This window comes from Colossoma macropomum, unplaced genomic scaffold (genome assembly GCF_904425465.1).
Source record: "Colossoma macropomum unplaced genomic scaffold, Colossoma_macropomum, whole genome shotgun sequence".
Lineage (NCBI taxonomy): Eukaryota > Metazoa > Chordata > Actinopteri > Characiformes > Serrasalmidae > Colossoma > Colossoma macropomum.
The window spans coordinates 54,664-79,336 of NW_023495299.1; the positions used below are offsets into that span (position 1 = coordinate 54,664).

Here is a 24,673-nt window from a genome sequence, read left to right on the forward strand (position 1 = left end):
CATTTCCAGACCTCTGCATGTGGGAATAGGCAGCTGCCGGCCATAAACAGAGAGAGCAAATCAACCAACACACCAGGCTTGGGGAAGAGGCTAGATTAGAGGGGCAGTGTGAGCTTCCAAAAATGACAACAGATGGCCAAACAGGCAATCATCAAGCTGTGGAGGTGGTACAGCAGGGTGCTAACAGTCAAGGAGAAAGCAAAGCTGCAAGAGCTTCTAGAGAAGTATGAGGTCACTCCCCCCATCCCAACTTTTTTGGAATGTGTTGCTGGCATCAAATTCAAAATGGGCATATATTTTTCAAAAAACAATAAAATTTCTCAGTTTCAACATTTGATGTGTTGTCTTTGTACTATTTTCAATTAAATATAGGGTTTAAATTATTTGCACATCATTAAATTTTGCTTTTATATACATTTTGCAGAGCGTCACAATTTTTTTGGAAATGAGGTTTAAATAAATAAATACATATATAAATAAATAAAGACATTAGAAAAAAGTCAAAAATGTTTACATTGCACACATTAACTTTAATTTCATGGTAATTTCATGTCAAATTGAAATTGCTCATTGCCAGTGTGATTCACATTGTTTTCTTTCTTTATTCATTTTTTTTCCTTTGTTGCTCTTTGTAGCTGCTCACCAGTCAGGCTGCACATTCAGTATTATGCAAATGCTTATTCAGTTCAGTCTTGATTGTATAGTGTAATAAGTAAATGAACAGATCTCCAAATATCACTCTACAGAGCAGAGACGCAGGTAGGTTGTTTAAGTTGGAGGCAGATACAAACAGAGTGAGCAAATCAAAAGAAACCGCAAGCCAGGCTTTAGGAGAAGGCTAGATTAGAGGGGCAGCGGGAGCACCCAAAAACAACAGAAAGCCGATGACCAGAGAGATGAATCCCAGCAATGTTGTAGGGATCTGAAGATCTGCCTCTGTGGAAAGTTCAGATCTAATCAAATCAAATCAAATCAAATTTATTTGTATAGCGCTTTTTACAACTGATGTTGTCACAAAGCAGCTTCACAGAAATCCGTTTAGAACAAAGTTTCAACATGAAATGTAAATCCTCCAGGTGAGCAAGCCAGGGGCGACAGTGGCAAGGAAAAACTCCCTCAGAGCTGAGGAAGAAACCTTGGGAGGAACCAAGGCACACATGGGGGGTCCCATCCTCCTCTGGTCAAACTACGTACAAAATTATTATTCTACTAATATTAATAGTAGTAGTAGTAATAGTTAGGAGGTAGATCGAGCACGCCTGACTCTGATAATCAGATGTCCATGAAGGCCTTCATAACCTGGATCAAGTGGAATGGATTAGGCTTGGAGCAAATCTCTGCAGGGTTGGGCACCCCTGCAATTCAAATGTGAGTGCCAAACAGGAAAAAATGCGTGATAGGCTGGGATGAATGATGGAAAGAGTCCCAGATAGTGGAAAAAATTAGTTAAAAAAATGTTGTTTACCAAACTGAGAAGCAGAACTAAATCTAGAAAAAATGTTAAATAAAAACACTGCATAAATGTGGAAATGCTGTCACTACATTTAATTCTCGGGAACAAGTTTTCATTCCAACCAAGCAGGATCACACATGATTCCACTGGATTAGCCAGTTAGCCTCAGTCTATCATGTGTTTATCATGTGTTCTCCTGCTTTGTAGAAAATAAGATGTTCCACATTCGCCTTTTGCAGATAGGATTGGACACCCCACATTAAACGCGCTCTGCTCAGTCAAAGTATTAAGCTTTTAAAGGTCTTGTCAACAAACCATTAGTCTTTTATAAAATGAAGACTTAATATTATTCCACTCAGCACTTATGGTTTCAAACAGTTGAAAAACATTGTCAAGCTAGTTTGTCTTGTCAGACTAAATATTTTATCTAGGGTTTAAATCTATTGTCTGACCAGGCCAAAACTACATGAAGCTAAATGATGTCCTGTATCAGAACACATTTATATCGCTGTGGTAATTCTGTATCTGATGTGGTAAATATGTGATCTGCTGATAAGAATCTGTTTGGCAGCTGAAGCTGTTTATCCTTTGAAGTTTTTGATTAAGTGGAAGAACAGGAAGCTGCGCATCAGCAGGTGTGTGTAGAGGAGCAGGAGAGAGAGAGAGCTGGGGATGTGGTGAGGGGGTAGAGAGAGGTAAAGAAGAGAGTCAAGTTGTGTTTATTTATCATTGCTGGACTATTATACATTGGAACTGATTGTCAATTTTCAGGTCCATGGTGCAACACAAACAGCAGCACATTACACAGAAATGCACACAGTGTAGATCCACAACAGTGTAAAACACGAATAGAATATACAATAAATACACAGAACGATAATTCACAAAACAATTAACCTAATGGACAATATTTGTATTGAGTGAGTAGTTTATCAGTGTATGTGTGTTTGTGTATCTGTCTGAGTGAGCAGTCTATCGGTGTGTATGTGTCAGTGTGAGTAAGTTATTAGTGTGTGTGAGTAGTTCATCAATGTGTGTTTGTGTCTAAGTAGTTTGTATGTATGTGTGATTAGTTCATCTCTGTGATTGTCTCAGGGTAGTGCATCAGTGTGTATGTTTGTGTCTGAGAAGGTTGTCAGTGTGTGCAAGTGATCAGAGAGTGTAGAAAGAGTAGTTTATTGGCCTTGCGAATGTGTGTGTGTGTGAGAGTAATTTATCAATGTGTTAGTAATTTATTTGTGTGGGGGTGTGGGATGTGTGTGTGTGTGAGTAGGTTATCAGTGTGTGTGTGTGTGAGTGTGTGTGAGTGTGTGTGTGTGAGTAGGTGATCAGTGTGTGTGTGTGTGTGTGTGTATGTGAGTAGAATATCAGTGTGTGTGTGTGTGTGTGTGTGTGTGAGATGGTTATCAGTGTGTGGATCAGCTCTCTGCAGGTGCAGCATTAATGCTATATTACACTGGAGTGTTTCCTCTCTGAAGTCAGTCTCCTGTATGTTGGTGTGTTTCTCACCACACTGCTGCGAGCGTCTCTCCTCACACACACACCTCTAGAGACGGAGGTGGAGTTCTGTTCATCAGTGCTGACGCTCTTTTGATGAACATGGAGAAAGAAAAAACGCCTCCTCTGATTTGTCACTGAAAATGTTTGATGATTTCCTCTTCTCTTTCTAATAAGGTCATAGTGAGTGTGATTGGTGGCTGTGGGGAGCCTCTCTCTCTCTCTCTCTCTCTCTCTCTCTCTCTCTTTCTTCAGTCTCTCTGGGGGATCGGAGGTGAAGCTTGTTTTGCTGCTGAGTTGAATGGACTGTGTGCAGGTCAGAGGGAGATGGACAGCTGTGTGGCTCTCATTCTTCTGTCCTCCACAATCACACTCACCACAGCCGGTAAGTAGTTATATAAATAAATACAAATAAATAATTAAATCTTTAAATATCAACTCTTATTAAACACAATAACTTTTATGGTCTCAAATGTATTTTCTTAGATCATAATAATATTTTTCTAAATTATGTTCTCCATTTGGAGGTACATTATCACTGTAGTAGCACTAGAGTATTTAAAATAAGCAGCTGACCATATGAAGCCACAAACAGTTGTTACTAACTCTTTTATTTGTTTGTTTTCTTTTATCTGTCTTCACTACTTTATTTCTCTCTCTGATGTACAGATATTATAAAGCTGGCAGGTGGAGGCAGACACTGTGCTGGAAGATTTGATTATTATCGTAAAGATGGGTTTGGAACATTGTGTGATGGTTACTTAGATATGATTGCTGCTACAGTGGTGTGTAGACAGCTGGGCTGTGGAGAGGCTCTAGATGTACTGAGTGATGCTAAGTTTGGCCGAGGATTAGGGCCAATCTGGAATTATGGAAGAATATGTAATGGATTCGAGTCTTCAATCAACACATGTGGGGGAAGAGATGTGGAAACAGATAAGCGTGTCTGTGATCGTACTAAAGCTGCTGCAATGATCTGTTCAGGTAAACTGCAATAATTCTCATTTTGAAATGTAATGGATATTTTTTATTGGTTCACTTGCTGGCTCTGTCTTAGTCTATATTTTAGTTATTTATTACATCTATTTTAAACTTTTTTACTTACAGCATTTTGAAGATATACCATTTTATGGGGCCCATAATCCATGGTGATGCCCCTGATTACAGTCTGCAATAGTGTCTGCACATAAAAAGGTGCTTGACCATTCAATGACATAATAGGTGAGAATGAAGCAGAAACAAATGAGTTAGAGTTTTATACAAGAAGATTCACTCGAAAGAGGCCCTGAATATTCTGTTGTAACAACAGCAATCTGAACCAAAAAATACGCTGCATACCTTGATGTATGTGTAATCGATTGCATTACATGTGATGCTGGAAGTGATCTCCATTTTCTGCCAGACTCCAATGCAGGGGCATCCCAGCTTCTTCGAAGCTCCATATACTGAGGAGCACAGTGCATGTTGTTTCATTCAGATTGCTTCGTCCTCGCAAGAGTTATTACAGAATATTCGGGGCCTTATTTCGAATATTCGAGTGAATCTCCCTGTAGCACTATTATCACATAATTTTAGCAGAAATACATAATTATTTTAATTATTTTCTATAATGATTTGTGGAGATATGGGAATTAAACAGAAATTTTGGTGTGAGAGTTGGATATCTTGTCCCTCTGAATTAATGAATTAATTAATCAGTTAATTATTTCCTGTAATTATTTTCCTAGTTAACTGGTAGTTTCACTTATTTACTCATTAACTGTGTACTATCCGCTGCTTATTATGAACATTTTAGTGTTTAATTGCATATTAATATAAGGTTGTGTAAAACATTAGCTAACAATAGTTGACAATAGGCATCGGCTAATTAATATTAACAACCAGAAAAGTGCCAGTATTCTGTTGAATTGTGCTACTTTGACAAACTGTCCTATTGAAGCACATATTTATAGGTCAAATTCTACATAACACGGTAGGTGGGATATTTTAACACTAAATCACATGAAGTCAGCTTCTTGTTTGCCAACTTCTTGTTCAAATTTTTCCCTTCCACCTCAAATGGTGCAGCAGTTACATTCTGACCGACAAATATTGACAATCTATCACATGCTTGTCTTATTATATTAAATTTTAAGATGCCCAAATGGTTCTCTCTGGAGTGATGCCTTGGAAAATCACTTTCAGATACCTAAACACCTTGTTATTGTATTAGATGTGCAAGTGCGAAGGATTTATTTTAGTTTAATAAAAACAATAAATTCCTGTTTGTTTTATTGTGTAGAATAATATAAAGTAAACAATACTTGTTTATGTATGCATATTTTCTGCTTTACTTGTGGCAACATAAAAAGGAATTTAAGGTATCAATAACTAATTGAGTCGTAATTATAAGTTTGTATGAGGCTATAATTAGAAGGGAAAATGACCACTTTACTGCAGGGGTCACAATCATGGTCCTGGAGAAATGACAGCTGCTTTACTGGGAAGAACACAAAGTAGAAATTCATTAATATCTGTAAGTCAGTAGATTTATTAACAGGACAAACTTCTAACAGGACTTCTAAGTTTTTATGTTACATTTTTATGTAAGTAAACACACATCAGTTCATTATAAGTGTAATACACAGCAGTTAATACACAATTAATGAGCAATTAAGCTATGTAGCAATAACAAACTAAACTCAGTTAACAGTGTTATTAATTACTAAGTACTTAAGTAATAACTAATGCTTAATGAACAGTTAACTAGTGTGTGAATAATGGAAATGTAATTACTTATTATCACAACTAATTAGCGTTGTACATAACAAGCTTGCACATTTCATACATAGTACTGTTTCCTAAAAATAAATCCTTGCCCCCCGTCCCTTTTGTGATTGCTGTAGGAATGAGTTGAAGGAAAAGTAGATTACGGCTGGCCAGGTCAGCTACATTTAATGATGCCTTCATTTTAATGATTAGCATAATCTACCACAAGCACAGATTTGTTACTTTAGGCCTAACTAATGTTAGTCTGAGAACTTCACCGCAAATCTGGAGAACATTAAACCCTTTCTCCCACTTTGGGCTCAACCAAGTAACCAACCACTGTAATATATTAATAATATTAATGTTTTTTTTTTTATATAGCATTTATTATGTCACTAAAACCAGTACTTTTGTTGTTTGTCATATTATAACTATTATTATTAAAATTATGAGTGAATGTAAATCAACATATTGATATGAATAATAGTGCCTTCTGTGTTCTCTTTGTTTTCCTCATGTAAGAAGTCAGGCTGGTTGGTGGTTCTCGCTGCTCTGGGAGAGTGGAGGTGCTTCATGGAGAGACCTGGTCCACAGTGTGTGATGCTGACTTTGACCAGCAGGATGCAGAGGTTGTGTGTCGAGAGCTGGGCTGTGGGCTTCCTGTGGAGGTGCTGGGAGCAGCTGCTTTTGGCAGAGGGGAGGGTCAGGTGTGGTCAGAGGAGCTTCAGTGTAGAGGCAACGAATCTCAGATTCACTTGTGTCCAACATCATCTTCACTCAAACACAACTGCTCCCACGACAGTGATGTGGGTCTGGTGTGTGCTGGTAAGCACTGGATTTACTTTAATACATGTCTTATTTTCTCTGAGTGGTTAAACAAAATCTTGAACTCTCTATGCTAGACATTAAATTGACATTCAGTATATCTTTTTTTTATTCACACAGATGTGTTTAAATGAGGTTCTGATTCTTTGATGACTGATGTTTTAGGTAGAATATCATGTGTAAATGGCAATGTTCTGATGAGAGAGGGTAATTTAAAGGAAGAAGCCCCCCAGGGTAAGATGCCCCTGTCCCTGTCCTAATGTTTTCTTCTAATGAAATGATGGGGACAAATCTCACATGTACTGAATGCCTGCCCTCTAAATAGTCTTGTAATTTAAACTGGATGTGTTTCTAGGATTTATTCCTTCAGAAACCTTTATATGCTCAGTTGATCCAAGTTGGAAAAAAAAGTACAACACCATTCCCAAAAAAGTTGGGTTGCTGTGCAAAATGTAAATAAAAATGCAATGATTTTAAACCCTATATTTCATTAATAATGGTGCAAAGACAAAAAATCAAATGTGGAAACTGACAAATTTTATTGTTTTTTGAAAAATATATATCATACACATGCACAGTAATTTACATTGAAAAAAACTTACTATGTACTTACAGTTGCACTTACTCAGAATTTGATAAGTAAATCTTAAGGAATTCCAAGTAATTTTCTAGTATAGACTTTGCACATACATGGCAATGCACATTTAAAAAAATAATAAAAATAATAGATATGTACAGCTATGCTTACTCAGCATTTAATAGGTAAATATGATGAACTTAAAGGTAATTTTTGGGTACACACAGTGTCAGCTAAGTGTAATAGAACTTGTTCAGAATTTAATTGTAAATATGTAGTACTTACAAGTAATATTGCAAATTCAATATGTAAGTACAGAGTAACTATTGTCAGATAATTTTTTAAATGCGAGGTGTATTAAGGCTTTTAGTGATTTTGAATTTTAGTGAATTTCAAGTATACAAAAACATATGTCCATATATATATATATATATATATATATATATATATATATATATATATATATATATGTATGTATGTATCCATATGAGCAATGGGATAAAACAGCTCAGAGTCTAAGATTACACTCAGGTTTCATACTTCAAGTTGGGTATACGTAGCCATAGGCGTATCTAGCCCCTTTCCAAGCACCGAGTCCAAGCACCCCTAAAATAAGACTAAGAAGGCCTTTTATTTTATTTATTTATTTATTTTTTTTAAAAACGGAAGTTTGTCTCAAATGCTATGATCCATTTTCTCTCCTTCTCTTCCCCCGCCCTGCTCTCTTTAAAGCCGTGCAGTAACTCTGCTGAGCGTGCGTGCTCAGACAAACACACGTAGGCACACAAGTGCCAGTGGTGGTGGCTCCAGTAAGTAGCGCAGATGAGGATTTCTCATCACTTAGCACCAACACATTACAATCATTAGCAGCAGTCGTCATTTTTGCTGCACTGAATCACAGATCACTCTTTATGTTGTTCTTATTAGCTATCTGATGTTTTTTATCTAGCACACTAATGTTGCAGGTTCTCAATCAATGACCGTCCACTGTTTGAATTCAAGTGAGAGATGTGAGCTATTGTGCTGTCGGTAGGCCTATGTGTTGATATTAAAGTCAAGGTGCTAGACTGGTACTCTCTGTATGCGTTTAGAATGATAGAAGATATGATGAGAAAAAAAGGGGTGGGAGGTGGGGGGTCTGGTCTCATTGGGTGCTCAACACCCCTAAAGCTCTTATCTTAGAATTGCCCCTGTACAAAGCTAAAGAATTGAGCTTCTCATAAGGCAGCTTTCTCTGAATTTTAGTACTAAGGATCAGTATTTCAGTTTTTTCATGATTCAGTTGTAGAAAATTTTGTGACGCACTGAAAAATATCTGACACACAGCTGGTAAGCCTGGCAACAGAGTCTTGATTTTCAGAAGACATCATTTTGAACACAGTCAAATCCCTTTTTTGGAGAGAAGTAGAAACAGGGTTTTAAAACAAAACAAAGTGATAGTAATGAAAGACAAAATAGCTCGAGTAAGTTAGAGTGATTCACGGCTAAACGGTATGAGGCAGTGTGGTTTGGGAAGTTGCTTGGGAGAGAATCTAGAGAATTAACCTAAGCCTGGAGGGGAAGAACTATATGGCTGGATGTACCTATAAAAGTTCTCTTATTAAATAAATTGGCGTCAGGGCCCTGACTGCAAATTGATGGACCAGCTTACGTGGGAGTCGGGGGCTGACTTCAGGCGGGGTCGTCTCAGGACAGACTCAATAGAAGGCTGGAGCTCACACGGTGGTTCCTCTCCTAGCTGGCCGTGGATGCAGCATCTCCGTGCGGGCACGTGCCTTTCCGTCAGTGATGTGGCGGAGGCGTCTCGTGGTCGTCTGACGGTGGAGCTTGGGCGGCCTTTCAATGGTCGATCTGTTCACAGATCAGTGCGTGGCTCTGGGTGCGATGCTGGGTCTCCGTGGCCTCCGAACCGCTCCCACTCCACTGGTGAGGTTCAGGTTGCAATCAGGGTTCTGAGGCTGGTGGTACCAATTTAACTAACTACCTCTCTTTAGCAGAATCGAAAGTTATGGATATATTCTCCCAGGCCCGACAAGAACTATCCACCTTCCTTCTCTGAGGGTGGTTCAGACTTAAGGTGTGTAGACGAACAGGCAAGTTACAAACAAACAAAGGTTTCAGATCTGAAAATTTAGCATCCTAATACTTCTGACCTGTCTTTCTGACCTAGGCCGGCACAAACTTAGAAATATAGCTATCCTCTTGTTGAGAATGCAGGAATCTGAACTGAACCCCGAAATTTGCAGTGCACTCTGGTTTTGCTCGGCTGGAGGCCCTACCCTTTGGAGGCAGAGCCAGAGTGCTGATAGGTTCTCCTCACCTAAAGTTAACTAGCTACTCATTGTTTCCAACTCTGATTGGTTGTGCATAATTTTAGGAATCACTGCCTCCTTTGTTTCAGCTAGTTTAACAAAGAAAAAGAACATTTCTATATCATCAAATTGGTTTAACTTTCAAAATCAAGGAATGAACAACTAGGATATTCAGATATGTTTCTAAGAGAGAGTTTAACCCTTGTTACCTGATACACAACACATGTCAAAGAACATCATATCTGAACATGACCCATTGCATGAAAAATAAAATAAAACAATAAAAGAAAAATAAAATAAAACGACAATAAAAGAAAAGGAACAAAGGAAGAAAAGAAGAGAGAACCACATACAGGATAAATCTTGGTCAATGGTCTAAACTCATAGCAATTGAATGGTTGGGTCTGACCCTTATCAAAGTTATACTCTACGTATTTCTAGAACTTAATAGTAGAAAAAGATACAGGTAATATTTAGGTACTACACAACAACAAGATTAATACAACAAGTATTACAGATTATATAAATGTTGATAATCAAGCAGACAAAGCAAGCAGTTTCTTGGGTTCCTTATAAGCACAAGTCCTTACAGTGGTGGTGTGGTAATTTGCGGTTTCACCCCTTGAGGGTGCTGTGGGTCCATGCTTGAGATCCCTAGGGAATTTAGAAAGTTGAAAATTGCCGTCCAAAGTCGTACGAGTTCAGTTTTTGGTATGTCTAGTTTAGTTAAAAAGAGTTCTAACGAATGGTTGCAGTTTGGAGTGGACATATACCTTAGAAATGTACTTTCTGTTACTTAAAGATAAAGTTGTCCACAGGACTTTGGAGGGCCATATGGCCAATATTCCAGGGAGGTGTTGCCCCCTGGGTCGAGGGAGAGGGGTGCTGGTTCTTGGTTCAGTCATAAATTTGGCTGAGTTTGGGGGTTGGGAGTGTTAAGTGACAGATTTACACTTTCAACTCCAGACTTGCTGGAGCCAAATGGCCCTTAACTTTGGGTTGTTGATACGTTAGAAACACTCAGCCTGGGGGTAAAGTTTCAGCCAGTGTTCGCTACAGGGTCAAGATCACAAGTGGACAAAATCAATTTGTTTACAGCCTTTGCAAGCTCCTGATAATTGATCGCAAAGAAAGATGTCATTACTGATGTAGGTGGCTATAGGAAGGTTATAGGATATTTTATATATATATATATATATATATATATATATATATAGCTTGTTTCAGCTGGCTGAGCTATGCCCTGTCTTATTAGGGCTATTTTATTTTGAAAATGAATTGCAGCTTTCTCTGTGGATGGCACTAATGGCAGGCTGCATTTTCACAACAGGCCACAGAAGCAAACTTCTGTAATGGCTTAGCAGGTCAATGCTGGTTTATTTGTCTGTAATTCTTAAACTATGCTTGCAGATATCACAGTGACGTACCGTTAACTTTGAAACTTTGAAAATGAATCCGAGAAACTTCAAAACAAATGCAGCTTGGTCTGATTATTCAACGTGCAAACTCAATGAGTCTAATAATTAACAACATGTCTCTCAGATTACTGTGTGAATGAAGATAAAAAGAACTGAACGAGGAACACGACAAACTGACACACAAAACCAAAATAAAAATCTGAAGAGGTAAAGAGCAAAGCAAGAGCTCTGAATTTCTTCTTCTGTTACATTTTTTTCTTCTCCCCCTTCTGTGTGTGTGTGTTATAAGAACAAACCTTTTGTGGGCAAAGTTAAGAAGGGAAAAGGAGTTTAATGCTTGATTTCCTAATGAATATACAATCTCTTTGTCTGAGTATCTGCTCAAATTCACCATAAAATGACTTCACATACAAAGATTTCTGAGCATCGTTGCACAGCATTAAGTAAATTACATTATAAGCATGCCTTTTCATATGTAAGCATCATTACTGTTTTAATGTTTATCAAAAACTAGACTAGTGAACATACAACCTATTTATATCTGAAGTACTCTAATTTCACACAATGATTGCATAAAGCTACTTGAAACCTCTAACAATGCTACTTGTAGGAGAAAGGGAGATTTACATGATTACAAAAAAAGGAAAGAATATATATGAGAGTAAAATATGATTCAAACATGAGATTTCTAAAACTGATTAAATGAAAAGGAGTTCCAAAGTATAAAATAATAATCTCCATGAATGAAATCTAGTCAAAGTTTAAAGATCATAAAATAATTATCAAAATTTTATTATTAATTATTAACTAATTAGGGAAATTAATCGGACAATTCTGTGTGTGGAAAAAAGTTTGAGATACACATTGGTATTTAAATAGACAGACACAAAGGAACCACTCTTTCATGGTTAATCAGGAAAGGGGAGTTATTCAATTTAGCATTCGATTAAAGATTGGTGCATGCCATATAGTTTGCAAGAGAACAGTAGAATAAGCTGGGTGTTTAGGAGTCAGTCTCTGAAGGAAATTGGAAGGAAGGGAAGAGAAGGTGAAGTGAGATGGATGGCTTCCTAGAGTGTTTGCAAAGGGATTTTTTTTTTGGTCCATTAATATAGAAAACATAAGGATGTCCAAGCCTTATTTATGATAACTTTACTTAATGTGTGTCTTGAGGCCAGATCATGCAGATGAGGGCGGTTGAGAGAGACTGGAGAGGATTCTTGGGCCAAAAACTTGGTTGGTAAGATTTTGACCAGACATTCTGCCGCCTGGTGATTCGTCTTTGTATCTGAAGTTAAAAAGGTTAGCTTTGTCCTGAGAGTTCTGCTCAGTTTATGAATAAAAATAGACAAATCCGCTACGGAGGCATGACTGGATATTTTCATAGCATTGTTGTAGGTGGAGATCTGTTCTATCATAATGTACTTGCAGCTTAATTTTCCTCCATAAGTACTCTGACTTAAAACACTTTCATTTGAGCTGGTGTATTTCTGCATTCATCCATGGATTTTTATGAGTACACTTGTTTTTTCAATTTAACTAAAGTAAAAGTGTCAAGAGTTTCCTTTAATCTAGCACTAAGATCAGAGACTGGATCATTGCAGGAGGAGTCAGGGCTGTTTTCATGCACTATTATAGATATTTTAAACTTCCCAACAGTTTTTGAGTTAATGTAAAGCTTTTTCAAATGATTTTGTATGTTACTATTGAAATATTGAAAGAATACACAAAAATGATCTGATATGAAAACAAAGGAAATGAGGGACCCATTTGTGTTTAAACGTTAAACCTTAAGCCCAAGATTTAAAGTAGGTAAACATTTAGTGATTACCAGATCCAGCATGTAACCTAGCCTATGGGTAGGGCAGCCCAGATGTCAAATGAATTGCATTGCATTACTGTCTGATGGATTATCAATATGTAAGTTAAAACACGCCACTCCTCCTCACCTGTCCTGCCTTACTGTATGCATATATTTGTAGTTTTCAGCAGGAGCTTCAAGTAGAGTTGCTGTGCCACTCTCACTGAACCACATTTTCGATATAAACATAAAATTAAATGTATGCTCTATAATAAGGTTCCCAATCAGAAGTGTTTTGTTATTTAGTGACCTTGCACTGAGTAAAGCGAGATTTACTTTATTGGCTTTCTATACAACGTGTTTGAGGGGGACTGGTCTTTTGTAAGGGTACAGGAAGGCATGGTGGCCATGCATGCTTTTCTGTGACTTTTGAATTACACAGGGTTTGATTGCTCTAATGGCATTAGTGACACAAATCTTCTGAAATCTTTGCGTGTGTGTGTGTGTGTGTGTGTGTGTGTGTGTGTATGTGTGTTTTAACCATGTTAGTATTGCGTGAAATGTTTGAACTATCTTTAGTGACCAGTTTAGGCATCTTTCCCTCTTCAAGGCTAGTAGAAGATTTAGCAGAGAAAAAGGGAAATGGTAGAAATTGAGGAGCTGTGTCACACATCCCTCCGGCCCTGACTCTCTGGGGGCTTCAATTCCTAGAACCCTCTAAGTGAACACATGACTGTGACGTCACCACAAACCACCTATCAGAGATCTGCTTCACTGGATTGCTTATCCACTCACCTGTTTTCTGTGTCATATGATCTATGTTAGATAGTTTATAAGCCTGGGCTTTAGTTTTAGTCTTTGTGAGGTATTGCTTCTCGTCTAGAGCCAATGAGCGTTCTTTCTTGTGTGTTTGTATAGTGTTTGGGTTCTGACTTTGCTTCTCTGGCCTAGTTCTGTCATGTTACAACCTGATTGCTGTCGACACTTCTTACCCATTGTTTACCACAGTTACGTCAAGTCAGACCTGGTGTAGTATCTTCTTAATGTTCTTGGACAGGATGATAGACCCAAGGCGGCTTGAGTGTAATCTGTCCCTGCAGTAGAAGGCTGGTCACTCCCATAAAACACTCCAGTTGCTCATGAAGCCAGTGTCATTATTGCACCAAAATTGAAGTCAACAGTGAATCATGTGGAGCCTGCTGAACACCTTGTTTCTTCTTGGGTAAGTGGGCAGAGATCCTGAGATGATGATCCTGGTCTTGGTCATCTTCTTAATGGTGTCTAGAAATTAGCCAAAATGCTTCTTGAGGACTTTGCACAAGTGACAGCAATGTTGCCTCTAAAGCCATCTATCAGATGTCTGACGATGGAGTCAGATTATTTAACATTAATAAAACACTGCCCTGAGTCGCTGTCCAAGGTGCTGAGGCAAGCGGAGAGCTGAGGGCTTCAAACTGATTACTGAAGATTAAGTCCTGCGGAGGAGGTAGAGACCCCTTCTTTTCCCGGCCACGTTGGCATTCTCAGCCCTGGTCCAGCGCAGATGTGAAGTTGGGGGATTCCACTGTTAGCTGCAGACATAGCACTTATTTCAAGGTGTCAATGTCACTATTGGACTTGGTGGACCTGAAACTGGACTGTAAAATAAAGAGTCATTTGTACATAGTAATTACACAGCAACTAATTGTTTGCTTGTCTTATTCAGAGCATAACCAACCATAATTTTCACATAACCATAATGTTATGGATCCAATCAAGGTTAAAACACATGGTAAGTGGTGTCTATGTTGCTGTGTAAAATATGCAGGCATGAAGCAAGAAAAATAAAACACTAAGGATAAAAACAAAAATGGAAATTTATTGTATTAAAGCAGTAAACAACACTAACTTACAGAAAGAAAACATAAAAGAAACTTCTCTCTGTCCCTAACTACCACACACACACACACACACACACACACACACACACACACACACACACAGACAGTCACATCCAGGCAGCCATCATTTATAAAACACTGAAGAATCCAAAAGGACAAAAGCATACAACACAGCGGAGAAACTAATGCCCCTTTCAGACATACACAGTAACCCAGAACATTTCCAAGTATTACGAGGAGGAACTGTATGTGTGAACACAAATGTCTGAATTGGTTGTACCAGGCATTACCTCAACTTTATCTTGCCAGCCCCCGAGTATAAAGTCCAGCCCTTTTTAAACTTCACAACAGTTTCTGAGTTGATGTAATGCTTTTCCAGATAATTTTCCTGCACTTTCTTTCTTACTTCCTTATAGACTTGAATTTACAGACATGGTAGGATGCCGGCGAGCCCAAAGTTTTATTACACACTCCTATAACCTAAGACTAGCTCAACCAGTTTGCATTGAGGTCCCTGTAGGTACTAAATAATGAGCCTATGAGCAAATGAAGCCTGGGATTTTAACGGGTTAAACTTTTAGTGATTACCAGATTCGGGATGTGGCTGAGCTTGTGGGTAGGGCTGCCCATGTGTTGCCTGAAATCAAATGTCTCTAGAAGTCTAATGAACTGTATAACATTACTGTGTGATGAATTATCAATATTTAATTTAAAGTCCCCAGAGAAAAGAATTTTATCATAGTTCATAGTTGTTCTATTTTGTAATGTTTTTATTTTCAGATTTTTTTTTCATTCACTGTCTCACTACCATTGTGTGATAAAATGCAATTTACTGGGTTTGTTCAACCCAAATAAACATACTCAAAGATTTTTACAAAACGGTGTGCCAAGGAGTAGAAACATGGTAAACACTAGGTAAACACTAAGGGATTCGAGCTAGGTTAAAAGCCTACCCTAGCTGCCTGGCTTTACCATCTGGGGCTTCTGCATTTTTTGTTTTGTAACAGAAACATGGCTCAGTCACAGCATTCCAGATGTGACCTTTCAGCTAGCAGGGCTAATCACACACACCGCTCCAACAGGATAGCAGCACAATCTGGTAAAACCGGAACGAATAGTGTCACTACTTGGCGCTGGTGGAGTTTTATGATTGTAAAGACCCAGCCATTCTACCTCCCTGGAGACTTTACTACTATGCTCAGTGTCGCAGCTTCGGTATGATAGTGTTGAATGCTGAGCTAAAATGGATAAAGAACATTCTAATATAAATAGCTAGTGGTATTTTAGTGTGTACATGTGCTGCACAGAAAGAATGGCACACAGCAATGCTGCAGAGGTTTTTCAACTACTGAGTGTCACTACTGAGCTGAGAATAGTCCATCAACCAAAATTTCCAGTCAACAGCATCATGTGGATAGACATTAGTGTCTAGTAAATGAATAGTGAAGGGCTAGTGAATAATATAAACTGTGCATAAACAGAACTGTAGTCTCTAACTTTACATCTCAAGATGTGTCTAAGAGACTGGACAGTAAGTGGACACAATGCTTAAAAAATGCTTAAAAACTCCAGTAACACTGCTGTGTATGATTATACACTGATCGGTGAGGATGTTTTTGATGGCAGGAAAATATAACCCAGCGTCACTTCCTTGTCAGTGTCACAACAGTGCTGAGAATGATCCACTACCCAAATAATGCCTGCCCTGAATTGGCCCTATGTGAGTCCTAATTAATGAATGGGGTAAATAAGTGATAATGCAGGGAAACAGATGAAGAACAATATGATAAGTTGACCTGATAAAAGTGTATATACATGCCACCTCCTCTCCTCCTAAATATGAGAAATGTATTTAAATTAAAATAACATCCTATTTCCAAAATGGAAGTATGCAGATTATCAAATATTACAAATATTCTTTGGACATTTTAAAAAGTTTGGCATTATGGATGGAATCAGGGTCGGCACCCAGAATCTTCAGAGCCAAGCAAATTTTTATTTACCAAAACAGAACAGAAGTAAAAGCAAGTGAGGCACAAAAATTGCGCAATATATGGTCAGCCAGTTTACAGCACACTCCAATCAAAGGTCAGATAAAATGTTATTATGAAGGTCCTAGATAAAAAAAAATGTAAACTGCAATTTTGAGACAGATTATAAGTAACTTTACAGCATGTTCACATATTGACCTACCACAGAGAGCAAAGTCTTTTGTTTTTTTCTTTCTTTACCTCTGTTGTACAGTCAGTGTGAGGCTGGTGGATGGTGGAAGTCGCTGTGCTGGGAGAATGGAGGTTCTTCATAGAGGACAGTGGGGAACAGTGTGTGATGAAGGCTGGGATATGAGAGACGCTGCAGTGGTGTGTAGAGAGCTGCGCTGTGGAGAGGCTGTAGATGCACTGAGTGATGCTTACTTTGGACCAGGATCAGGACCAATCTGGATGGATGATGTGGACTGTAATGGATCAGAGTCTACACTGAGGAACTGTAGAGCAAGAGGATGGGGAAAACATAACTGTGATCACTCTAAAGATGTTGGAGTCATCTGTTCCGGTGTGCTGTATTTTCATATATCATTAAGGGTTGCAAACATGGTATATACTTATGCAAGCTTTGGCAGTTAAAAAAAATAAAATAAATCTAAATTACCACTTCTCTCATAATATTTCAGGAGTCAGGCTGGTTGGTGGTTCTCGCTGCTCTGGAAGAGTGGAGGTGCTTCATGGAGAGACCTGGTCCACAGTGTGTGATGCTGACTTTGATAAGCAGAATGCAGAGGTTGTGTGTCGAGAGCTGGGCTGTGGGCTTCCTGTGGAGGTGCTGGGAGCAGCTGCTTTTGGCAGAGGGGAGGGTCAGGTGTGGCCAGAGGAGCTTCAGTGTAGAGGCAACGAATCTCAGATTCACTTCTGTCCAACATCATCTTCACTCAAACACAACTGCTCCCATGACAGTGATGTGGGTCTGGTGTGTGCTGGTAAGAATTACACCTTTCATAGTTGCTCTTGTATTCCTCCAATTCACCCCATGTTTGAAATGGAAATTTATTTAGGGGTTTAATTTTCTTTCTGCATCTCTCTGGCTCTGCAGGAATATACACTAACCAGCCACTTAATTAAGTTACTACCAAATCCACTTTCCAAACAGGAGCACTTTGTAGTTCTACAATTACAAACTGTAGTCCTCCTGTTTCTTTGCATAATTTGTTAGCCCCCTTTTACCCTGTGTGTCAAGATGGGCTGGACCACCACAGGACCACCACAGGACCACCACATAGAAAGAATTATTTGGGTGGCGAATCACTCTTATCACAGTTTGTGTTGGTCATCCTCTATTCCTTCATTGTAGATCTCAGAATGCTGCTTACAGGATGTAGTTCGCTGGATATTTTTGGTCCAGCAGCGACACTGAGAAGTTTACACACTCCAGCAGCACTGCTGTATCTCATCGAGTTGTACCATCTCAATACACACTAACATCACCACCATGTCAGTGTCACTGCAGTGCTGAGAATGATCCACCACCCAAATAATACCTGCTCTGTGGTAAGAAAATAAGTGTGTAAGTAATTAAGTAAATTTTGTTTGAATAGCACATTTCAAACCAAAGTGCTTTACAATCTATGGACAAAATCCACTTAATTTAACAGTCACTGAGGATGTCTGTCTAATGTCAAATGTTCCAAAACCTTGGCACAGTTACAGCAAAGGCCCGATCTCCTTTTAGTTCAAACTGAGACCTTAAATATAAATATGCTGAAGGAGCACATTGTTTTGTACATGGTCTTGCCTCTACATACATTATGGACATGCATGTAGGTGCAAGGCCATGTAGTGCTTTAAAAACAAACAAAGCCATCTTATTTTGGATTCTGTAATAAACTGAGAGCCGGTAAAGAGATGATAAAACTAGAGTAATGTAATATCTTCTTTATACCAGTTAATAATCTGGCTGTGGTATTTTGGAGTAGATGTGAATAAACAAAATGCATTTCATTGACCTCAAGATGCAGCGCATTACAGTATTCTAATCAGGATGTAACAAAGGCATCAATGACAGTGTAAGAAATTATTTAAGTCTGGAGATTGTTCTCAGCTACAGAAACATCTTAACTTCTTTTTTTTATTTTTTAATTAATTTATAACTCATACTTGTGTTTTACTGAAAGGTAGTAGATAAACCAGATATTCCAAGAAGCTCCTGACATAATTGGTAGCACCAAAAAAAAAAATCTTCCTTTTTATTTTCATTCTGGTGTGGGAAACTGTTGGTCATCCAATTTTCATATCTTTGATACACTCATGGAGCCTTTTTCTGGAATAAATTCTACATTTTCAGATTACCAAATTTTAAGGGAAAGTACAACTGTAAATCATCCACATAGGCCTCAAAAGAAACATTACGCTGACGTATACCATGTCCTAAGGGGAGCATATGTATTGAAAACAACGCAGGCCCCAAAATAGACCCATACTCTGCATGTCATAGTAGCAGATGAAGAAAGTATTTTACAGTGTTAACTGAAAGTTGTATTTTTAATATAAGAAATAAATCACTGTGCTAAACCCTTAACTCCAGCATATTATAGGCACTCAATGAGAATCATGAGCAGCAGTGTCAAAAAGCAGCATTCAAGCCCAGCAAATCCAGGATAGAACAATCACTAGAATCAGCATTCAGTCATCAGTCACTTTTGGAAAAGCAGACTCAGTACTATGAAAAGCTCTAGAACCTGACTGAAAAATCTCGAAAAAGATGCGAGTTGTGAAGAAACAGCTTTTTTCAGAACATTTGCAAAAAATTATAGCTGAAAGCAGATGAACTACAGTATGTTGAAAACATGCAGGAAATGAACCAGTGACTAGAATCACATTTATGATAGACAAAACATCACAGCCTCAAAGATAACATCAGCAGTAGAAGTGAAACATGTCACCTGAGAAAAAAGTCAGATCATTGGGAGAAACAGGTTCTAATTTCATAAAGATTACAATATCTGACTAACTCCTCGATGCCTAACTGATGAGCAGAAGTTATGCTGAGATTTGGAAAGGAAGCTTCTCTATAAGCAGCTGAAAACAGAATTGCTGTAGAGGGCCTAAAGGTTCGAGAGAGGTGTTCTGACATTCTAATAGATAAAGGTTAAAGATCAAGAGTATGCCCATGCTTATGAAGCATTCAACATGGGTGTTATGACATGTCTAGGGATTTTACGAAAGTCATAACATGAACAAAAACAAAAGCGAGACGTTTTCAGCATTTAAACAGATCAAAGCAGGTTGTTTTCTTTTCTGCTGTTTACACATTACAGATTCTGTTTATCAACATGGAACAGATGTCAGACTGGGCAAGTGCCAAAACAACAAACATAACCAGTCTAGCTGGGAGGCCAGAAATCTAACTTACCTACAATAAAGGAAAGAAAAAAAAACACAATCTTCCCTAACTCCTTAGCTAGACCAAAAAAGGAAAACAGAAAAGAATAAGATTAAAAAATATTGGCACCCACTTTTATGCTGTAGTCAGCATGATAAACAAAAGTAATACATAAAGAAAAGGGTTCTTAAGTTTGCTGGTAGGCTGCAAAGATAAACTCAAAAGACGTGGCATGAGCTCAAACTAATACATTGCTAAAGAGAAACAACAGACAGCTCTTAACAAGCTACTAAGTTAAGTAGCATGGCTGCTTAGACATTCACCTCAACCTGCCATGGAGGTGATTACAAAGGGAGTCAGAAACAGCAGCTGAAAAAATAGCCCTTGTGCCTGCGGCACAGCCAATCACATGAATGGTATTTCGTGGAGTCGATCACACTTATTCACTCACAATGTAGGCAGGTTCCTAAAAAGTAAGGGAGAGAGAACAAACAAACAAACAAAACAATGAGGCCTTCAATATGCTGAGTGAAGTCAATGAATGATTTAAATCAATAAATGATAAAACCAATACATTTTTAAACTCACTGATCATGGGCTGATCATGACAACATATGTAAATATTAAAATCACCCAAGATCAAAATTCTTTTATTTATTACACATAGGGAAGACAAAAAGTCAGAAAATTCCTTGTTTAATTTTGGTGGTCCGTAGAAATTTTAATAATAAGTAATTCAAAGCCAGTAAACTTTTCAAAGGGAAGAGCACAACATTTGTATTTATTCCTGAAAATTAATACAACCCTTTCATTTTGTCCAGTAGTCTGCAGGGAGTTTAAACAGCTTCAGCCTATTGGACTTAATTCTGAGATTGAATTTAAATCATCAGCACTCAGCCATGTACCATTAGAAATAAAAGCGTCTAGCTCTCGAGACATAAAATGTCATTGAAGATAAGAGATTTGTTTGAAACTAATCTCACATTGCCAACTGGCACATAAACCAGCACAAGGTAAGCCAGGTTCAAAACACTATAAATCTTCACATGCTAGCTCCCTTGTCTTGCTTTCTATGACACTTCCTAAATTGCAGGTTCTAACAAATAAAAAAAAAAATGTGGGTGATAAAATCTCCACGAGTCTTATCCACATATGCTTTCAGAACCAATAGTAGTAGACCTTTAAAGTGCTCCTATATGGTCAGTGGACCTGATAAAATGGAAATTGAGTGTAGATACAAGGAGGTGTACTTAATGAAGTGTCTGGTCAGTGTAAGTGCATCTTTTTACCCCTTTTTATGTCACTCCCATTTTTCTCCCATGTACAGACAGTGTGAGGTTGGTGAATGGTAGCAGTCACTGTACTGGGAGAGTGGAGGTTCTTCATAGAGGACAGTGGGGAACAGTGTGTGATGATGGCTGGGATATGAGTGATGCTGCAGTGGTGTGTAGAGAGCTGCACTGTGGAGAAGCTGTAGATGCACTGAGCGATGCTTACTTTGGACCAGGATCAGGACCAATCTGGATGGATGATGTTGACTGTAGTGGGTCAGAGTCTACACTGAAGAGATGCCATTCAACACTATGGGGTAAACATGCCTGTAATCACTCTAAAGATGCTGGAGTTATCTGCTCAGGTAAGCTATTCAAAATCTTACTACCAAAATTAGTCAAGCCTCCTTTTTTGATCAACACAAATTTGTTCCCTTTCATCTGTCACTGAATTCATTATGAAATATTGAATAATTATGATAATATATTCATAATAATATTTATGAAATAATTATATAATATATTAATTATAATAATATATAATAATATAAATAATTCATACTAATAATTATGAAATCCAATACCTTACTATTTACAACCCTAATACCAAAAAAGTTGTTGTGTAAAATGTAAACAAATGTAAATAAAAACAGTATGCAATGATTTGCAAATCTCATAGACCCGTATTTTATTCACAATAGAACATAGAACACATATCAGATGTTGAAAGTGAGATATTTCATGAAACATATTAACTCATTTAGAACTTGATGGCAGCAGTGCATCTCAAAAAAGTTGGGACAGGGGCAACAAAAGGCTAGAAAAGTAAGTGGTACTAATCATCCAGTTTGTTATCACCGCACAGTTCAAAAGCCTGCATCTCTGATGATGTGGGGTTATATTAGTGCCTATGACGGGGCAGCTTATCTGGAAAGGCATATACAGAGGTTTTAGAACAACATATGCTCCTATCCAGGCAACGTCTCTTTCAGGGAAGGCCTTGCGTATTTCAGCAAGACAATGCTAAACCACATACTGCATCCATCACAACAGCATGAATTTGCAGAAGAAGATTGCACAAATGCTTGAGTATCACAGTTACTGAATGAGTACTTTTGACTACAATTCCCAATGCAGCTTATTAATGTTATTCTCATAGATCTTTATATTGAAACATTAGTCTTTGTGACTGAAACTCCTGTCATTCATACCTCGATAATCAACCCTCTTTCAAAGTCACTTACATTTTGTCCTCTTGCTGTACTGATTGAGAGGCTAACTGGACTTGCTCAGCCTTTTTATACAGGCCACAGGGCAAAGTAAGACTTGCACTCCCAGGGAGGCTGGTGCCTTACTGATAGGAAAGGTGATCCAGCAACTAAAAAAAGTAAAAGGTCACTGGTTCAAATCCCAGGACTGATCGAGTATACTTGATTGTGCCCTTAGGCAAGGCAGTTAACCTCCATCTGCTCTGCAGGTGATGCTGTGCTACTCCCAGACTGGGTGTAAGTTTTTCTTGTGGGATCAATATAGTTCATATCATAATTGTATCATACATACATACATACGACTAATGTTTCTCCATACATTTATTTTGGGTTTTCTTTCTATTTCTCATCTGTCTGTCCACTGGTTAGCCAAAACATTATGACCACTCATCTTGTAAGAACAGCACATGTTAAGGTTTGGCATATGTTAACAAGCACACTGTCGGTTCTCGTTGTTGGTGTGTGGGATGCAGGAGAATTGAACAGTTGTAAAAACTTTGACAACTTTAACAAAGGCCAAATCATTATGGCCAGATGACTGAATCAGAGCATCTAAAAAAATGGCAAGGCTTGTGGGGAGCTCCTGGTGAGCAGTAGTGAGTACCTACCAACAGTAGTCCAAGGAGGGCCAAACCACTAACTGGCAACAAGGTGTTGGGTGCCCAGTACTCATGATGCATGAGGGCAGCAAAAGCTTTCATGTCTGGTCTGACCTGACAGAAGTGCTACTGTGGTCTAATTTTTTTTAATCATGGTTATGGAAGAAATGTGTCACAACACATAGTACATCGCCCCCTGCTGCATATGGCGCTGTGTAGCTGCAGCCTGGTCAGAGTGCCCATGCTAACTTCTGTCCACCATTGAAATTGCCTCCAAGGGACATGCAAAGATTGGAACTGGACTTAGGAGCAATGGAAGAAGGTCATGCACCAGGTACCTGCCTTCATGGCAATGGTGCTCCCTGCCACTCTGCATGTATTGTTCAGGAATGGTTTGAGGAAAATGAGGAGTTCAGGGTATTTCCCTGGCCTTGAAATTCTCCAGATCTCAGTCTGATTATGCATCTATTGAATGTAATTGAACAAGAAGTTCGATCAGCAGCAGCTGCACCTCACAACCTACAGGACTTACATGATCTGTTGGTAATGTCTTGGTGCCAGATAACACAGGATCCATTCTTCATATTAGGCAGGGGGTCATAATGCCTTGGCTAATAGGTATATATGTGCCAGCGTTTGTTGTGAAAGTTTTTTACTTAAGGTTCATCCATCAAATAATTTTATGTCAACATTTTTTTATTAATTAATAATTGTTAATCATCACTGTGAAATGTTCTCTTTTCTCTCTTTATAATGTTTTAGGAGTCAGGCTGGCTGATGGTTCTCGCTGTTCTGGGAGAGTGGAGGTGCTTCATGGAGAGACCTGGTCCACAGTGTGTGATGCTGACTTTAACCAGCAGGATGCAGAGGTTACATGTAGAGAGCTGGGCTGTGGGCTTCCTGTGGAGGTGCTGGGACCAGCTGCTTTTGGCAGAGGGGAGGGTCAGGTGTGGTCAGAGGAGCTTCAGTGTAGAGGCAACGAATCTCAGATTCACTTCTGTCCAACATCATCTTTAGTCAAACACAACTGCTCCCATGGCAGTGATGTGGGACTGGTGTGTGCTGGTAAGAGCTGCATTTATAGGTCATCTGAGTTTTTGCTGCAGTAAGGAAAATTAAAGAAATTAACAAATATAATCTTTATTTTTACTTTGTATGATTGATCTTTTCTACAACCCATTTCTTTTGCACTTTTCATTTGCGTCATCATAGCATTGAGGAGCTAAGTTTTTTTATTTTTTTGTCTGGTGCTGTCTCTCTCTTGCTCTCTCTCTCACTGTCCCTGTTGTACAGACAGTGTGAGGTTGGTGAATGGTAGCAGTCGCTGTGCTGGGAGAGTGGAGATTCTTCATAGAGGACAGTGGGGAACAGTGTGTGATGATGGCTGGGATATGAGAGATGCTGCAGTGGTGTGTAGAGAGCTGCGCTGTGGAGAGGCTGTAGATGCACTGAGTGATGCTCATTTTGGACCAGGATCAGGACCGATCTGGATGGATGATGTGAACTGCAGGGGATCAGAGTCTACACTGAAGACCTGTTCATCATCAAAATTGAGCAAACATAATTGTGATCATTTCAAAGATGCTGGAGTCATCTGCTCAGGTAAACTGTGTTCAACTTCAGAAAGATTAAAATCTTCACATTTTTTTTT

At 38.6% G+C, this 24,673-nt stretch overlaps 1 protein-coding gene across 1 annotated transcript in view; it reads left to right on the plus strand.

Moving 5' to 3' along the window:
- The first annotated feature begins 3,277 nt into the window (after positions 1–3,277).
- LOC118801665 (deleted in malignant brain tumors 1 protein-like) overlaps positions 3,278–24,673 on the plus strand; it is a 33,975-nt gene continuing 12,579 nt past the window's right edge. The window contains exons 1-3 of the mRNA XM_036562027.1: positions 3,278–3,335; positions 16,756–17,064; positions 17,183–17,485. Coding sequence (XP_036417920.1) covers positions 3,278–3,335; positions 16,756–17,064; positions 17,183–17,485 — 670 coding nt within the window. The remainder of the gene's footprint in view (positions 3,336–16,755; positions 17,065–17,182; positions 17,486–24,673) is intronic.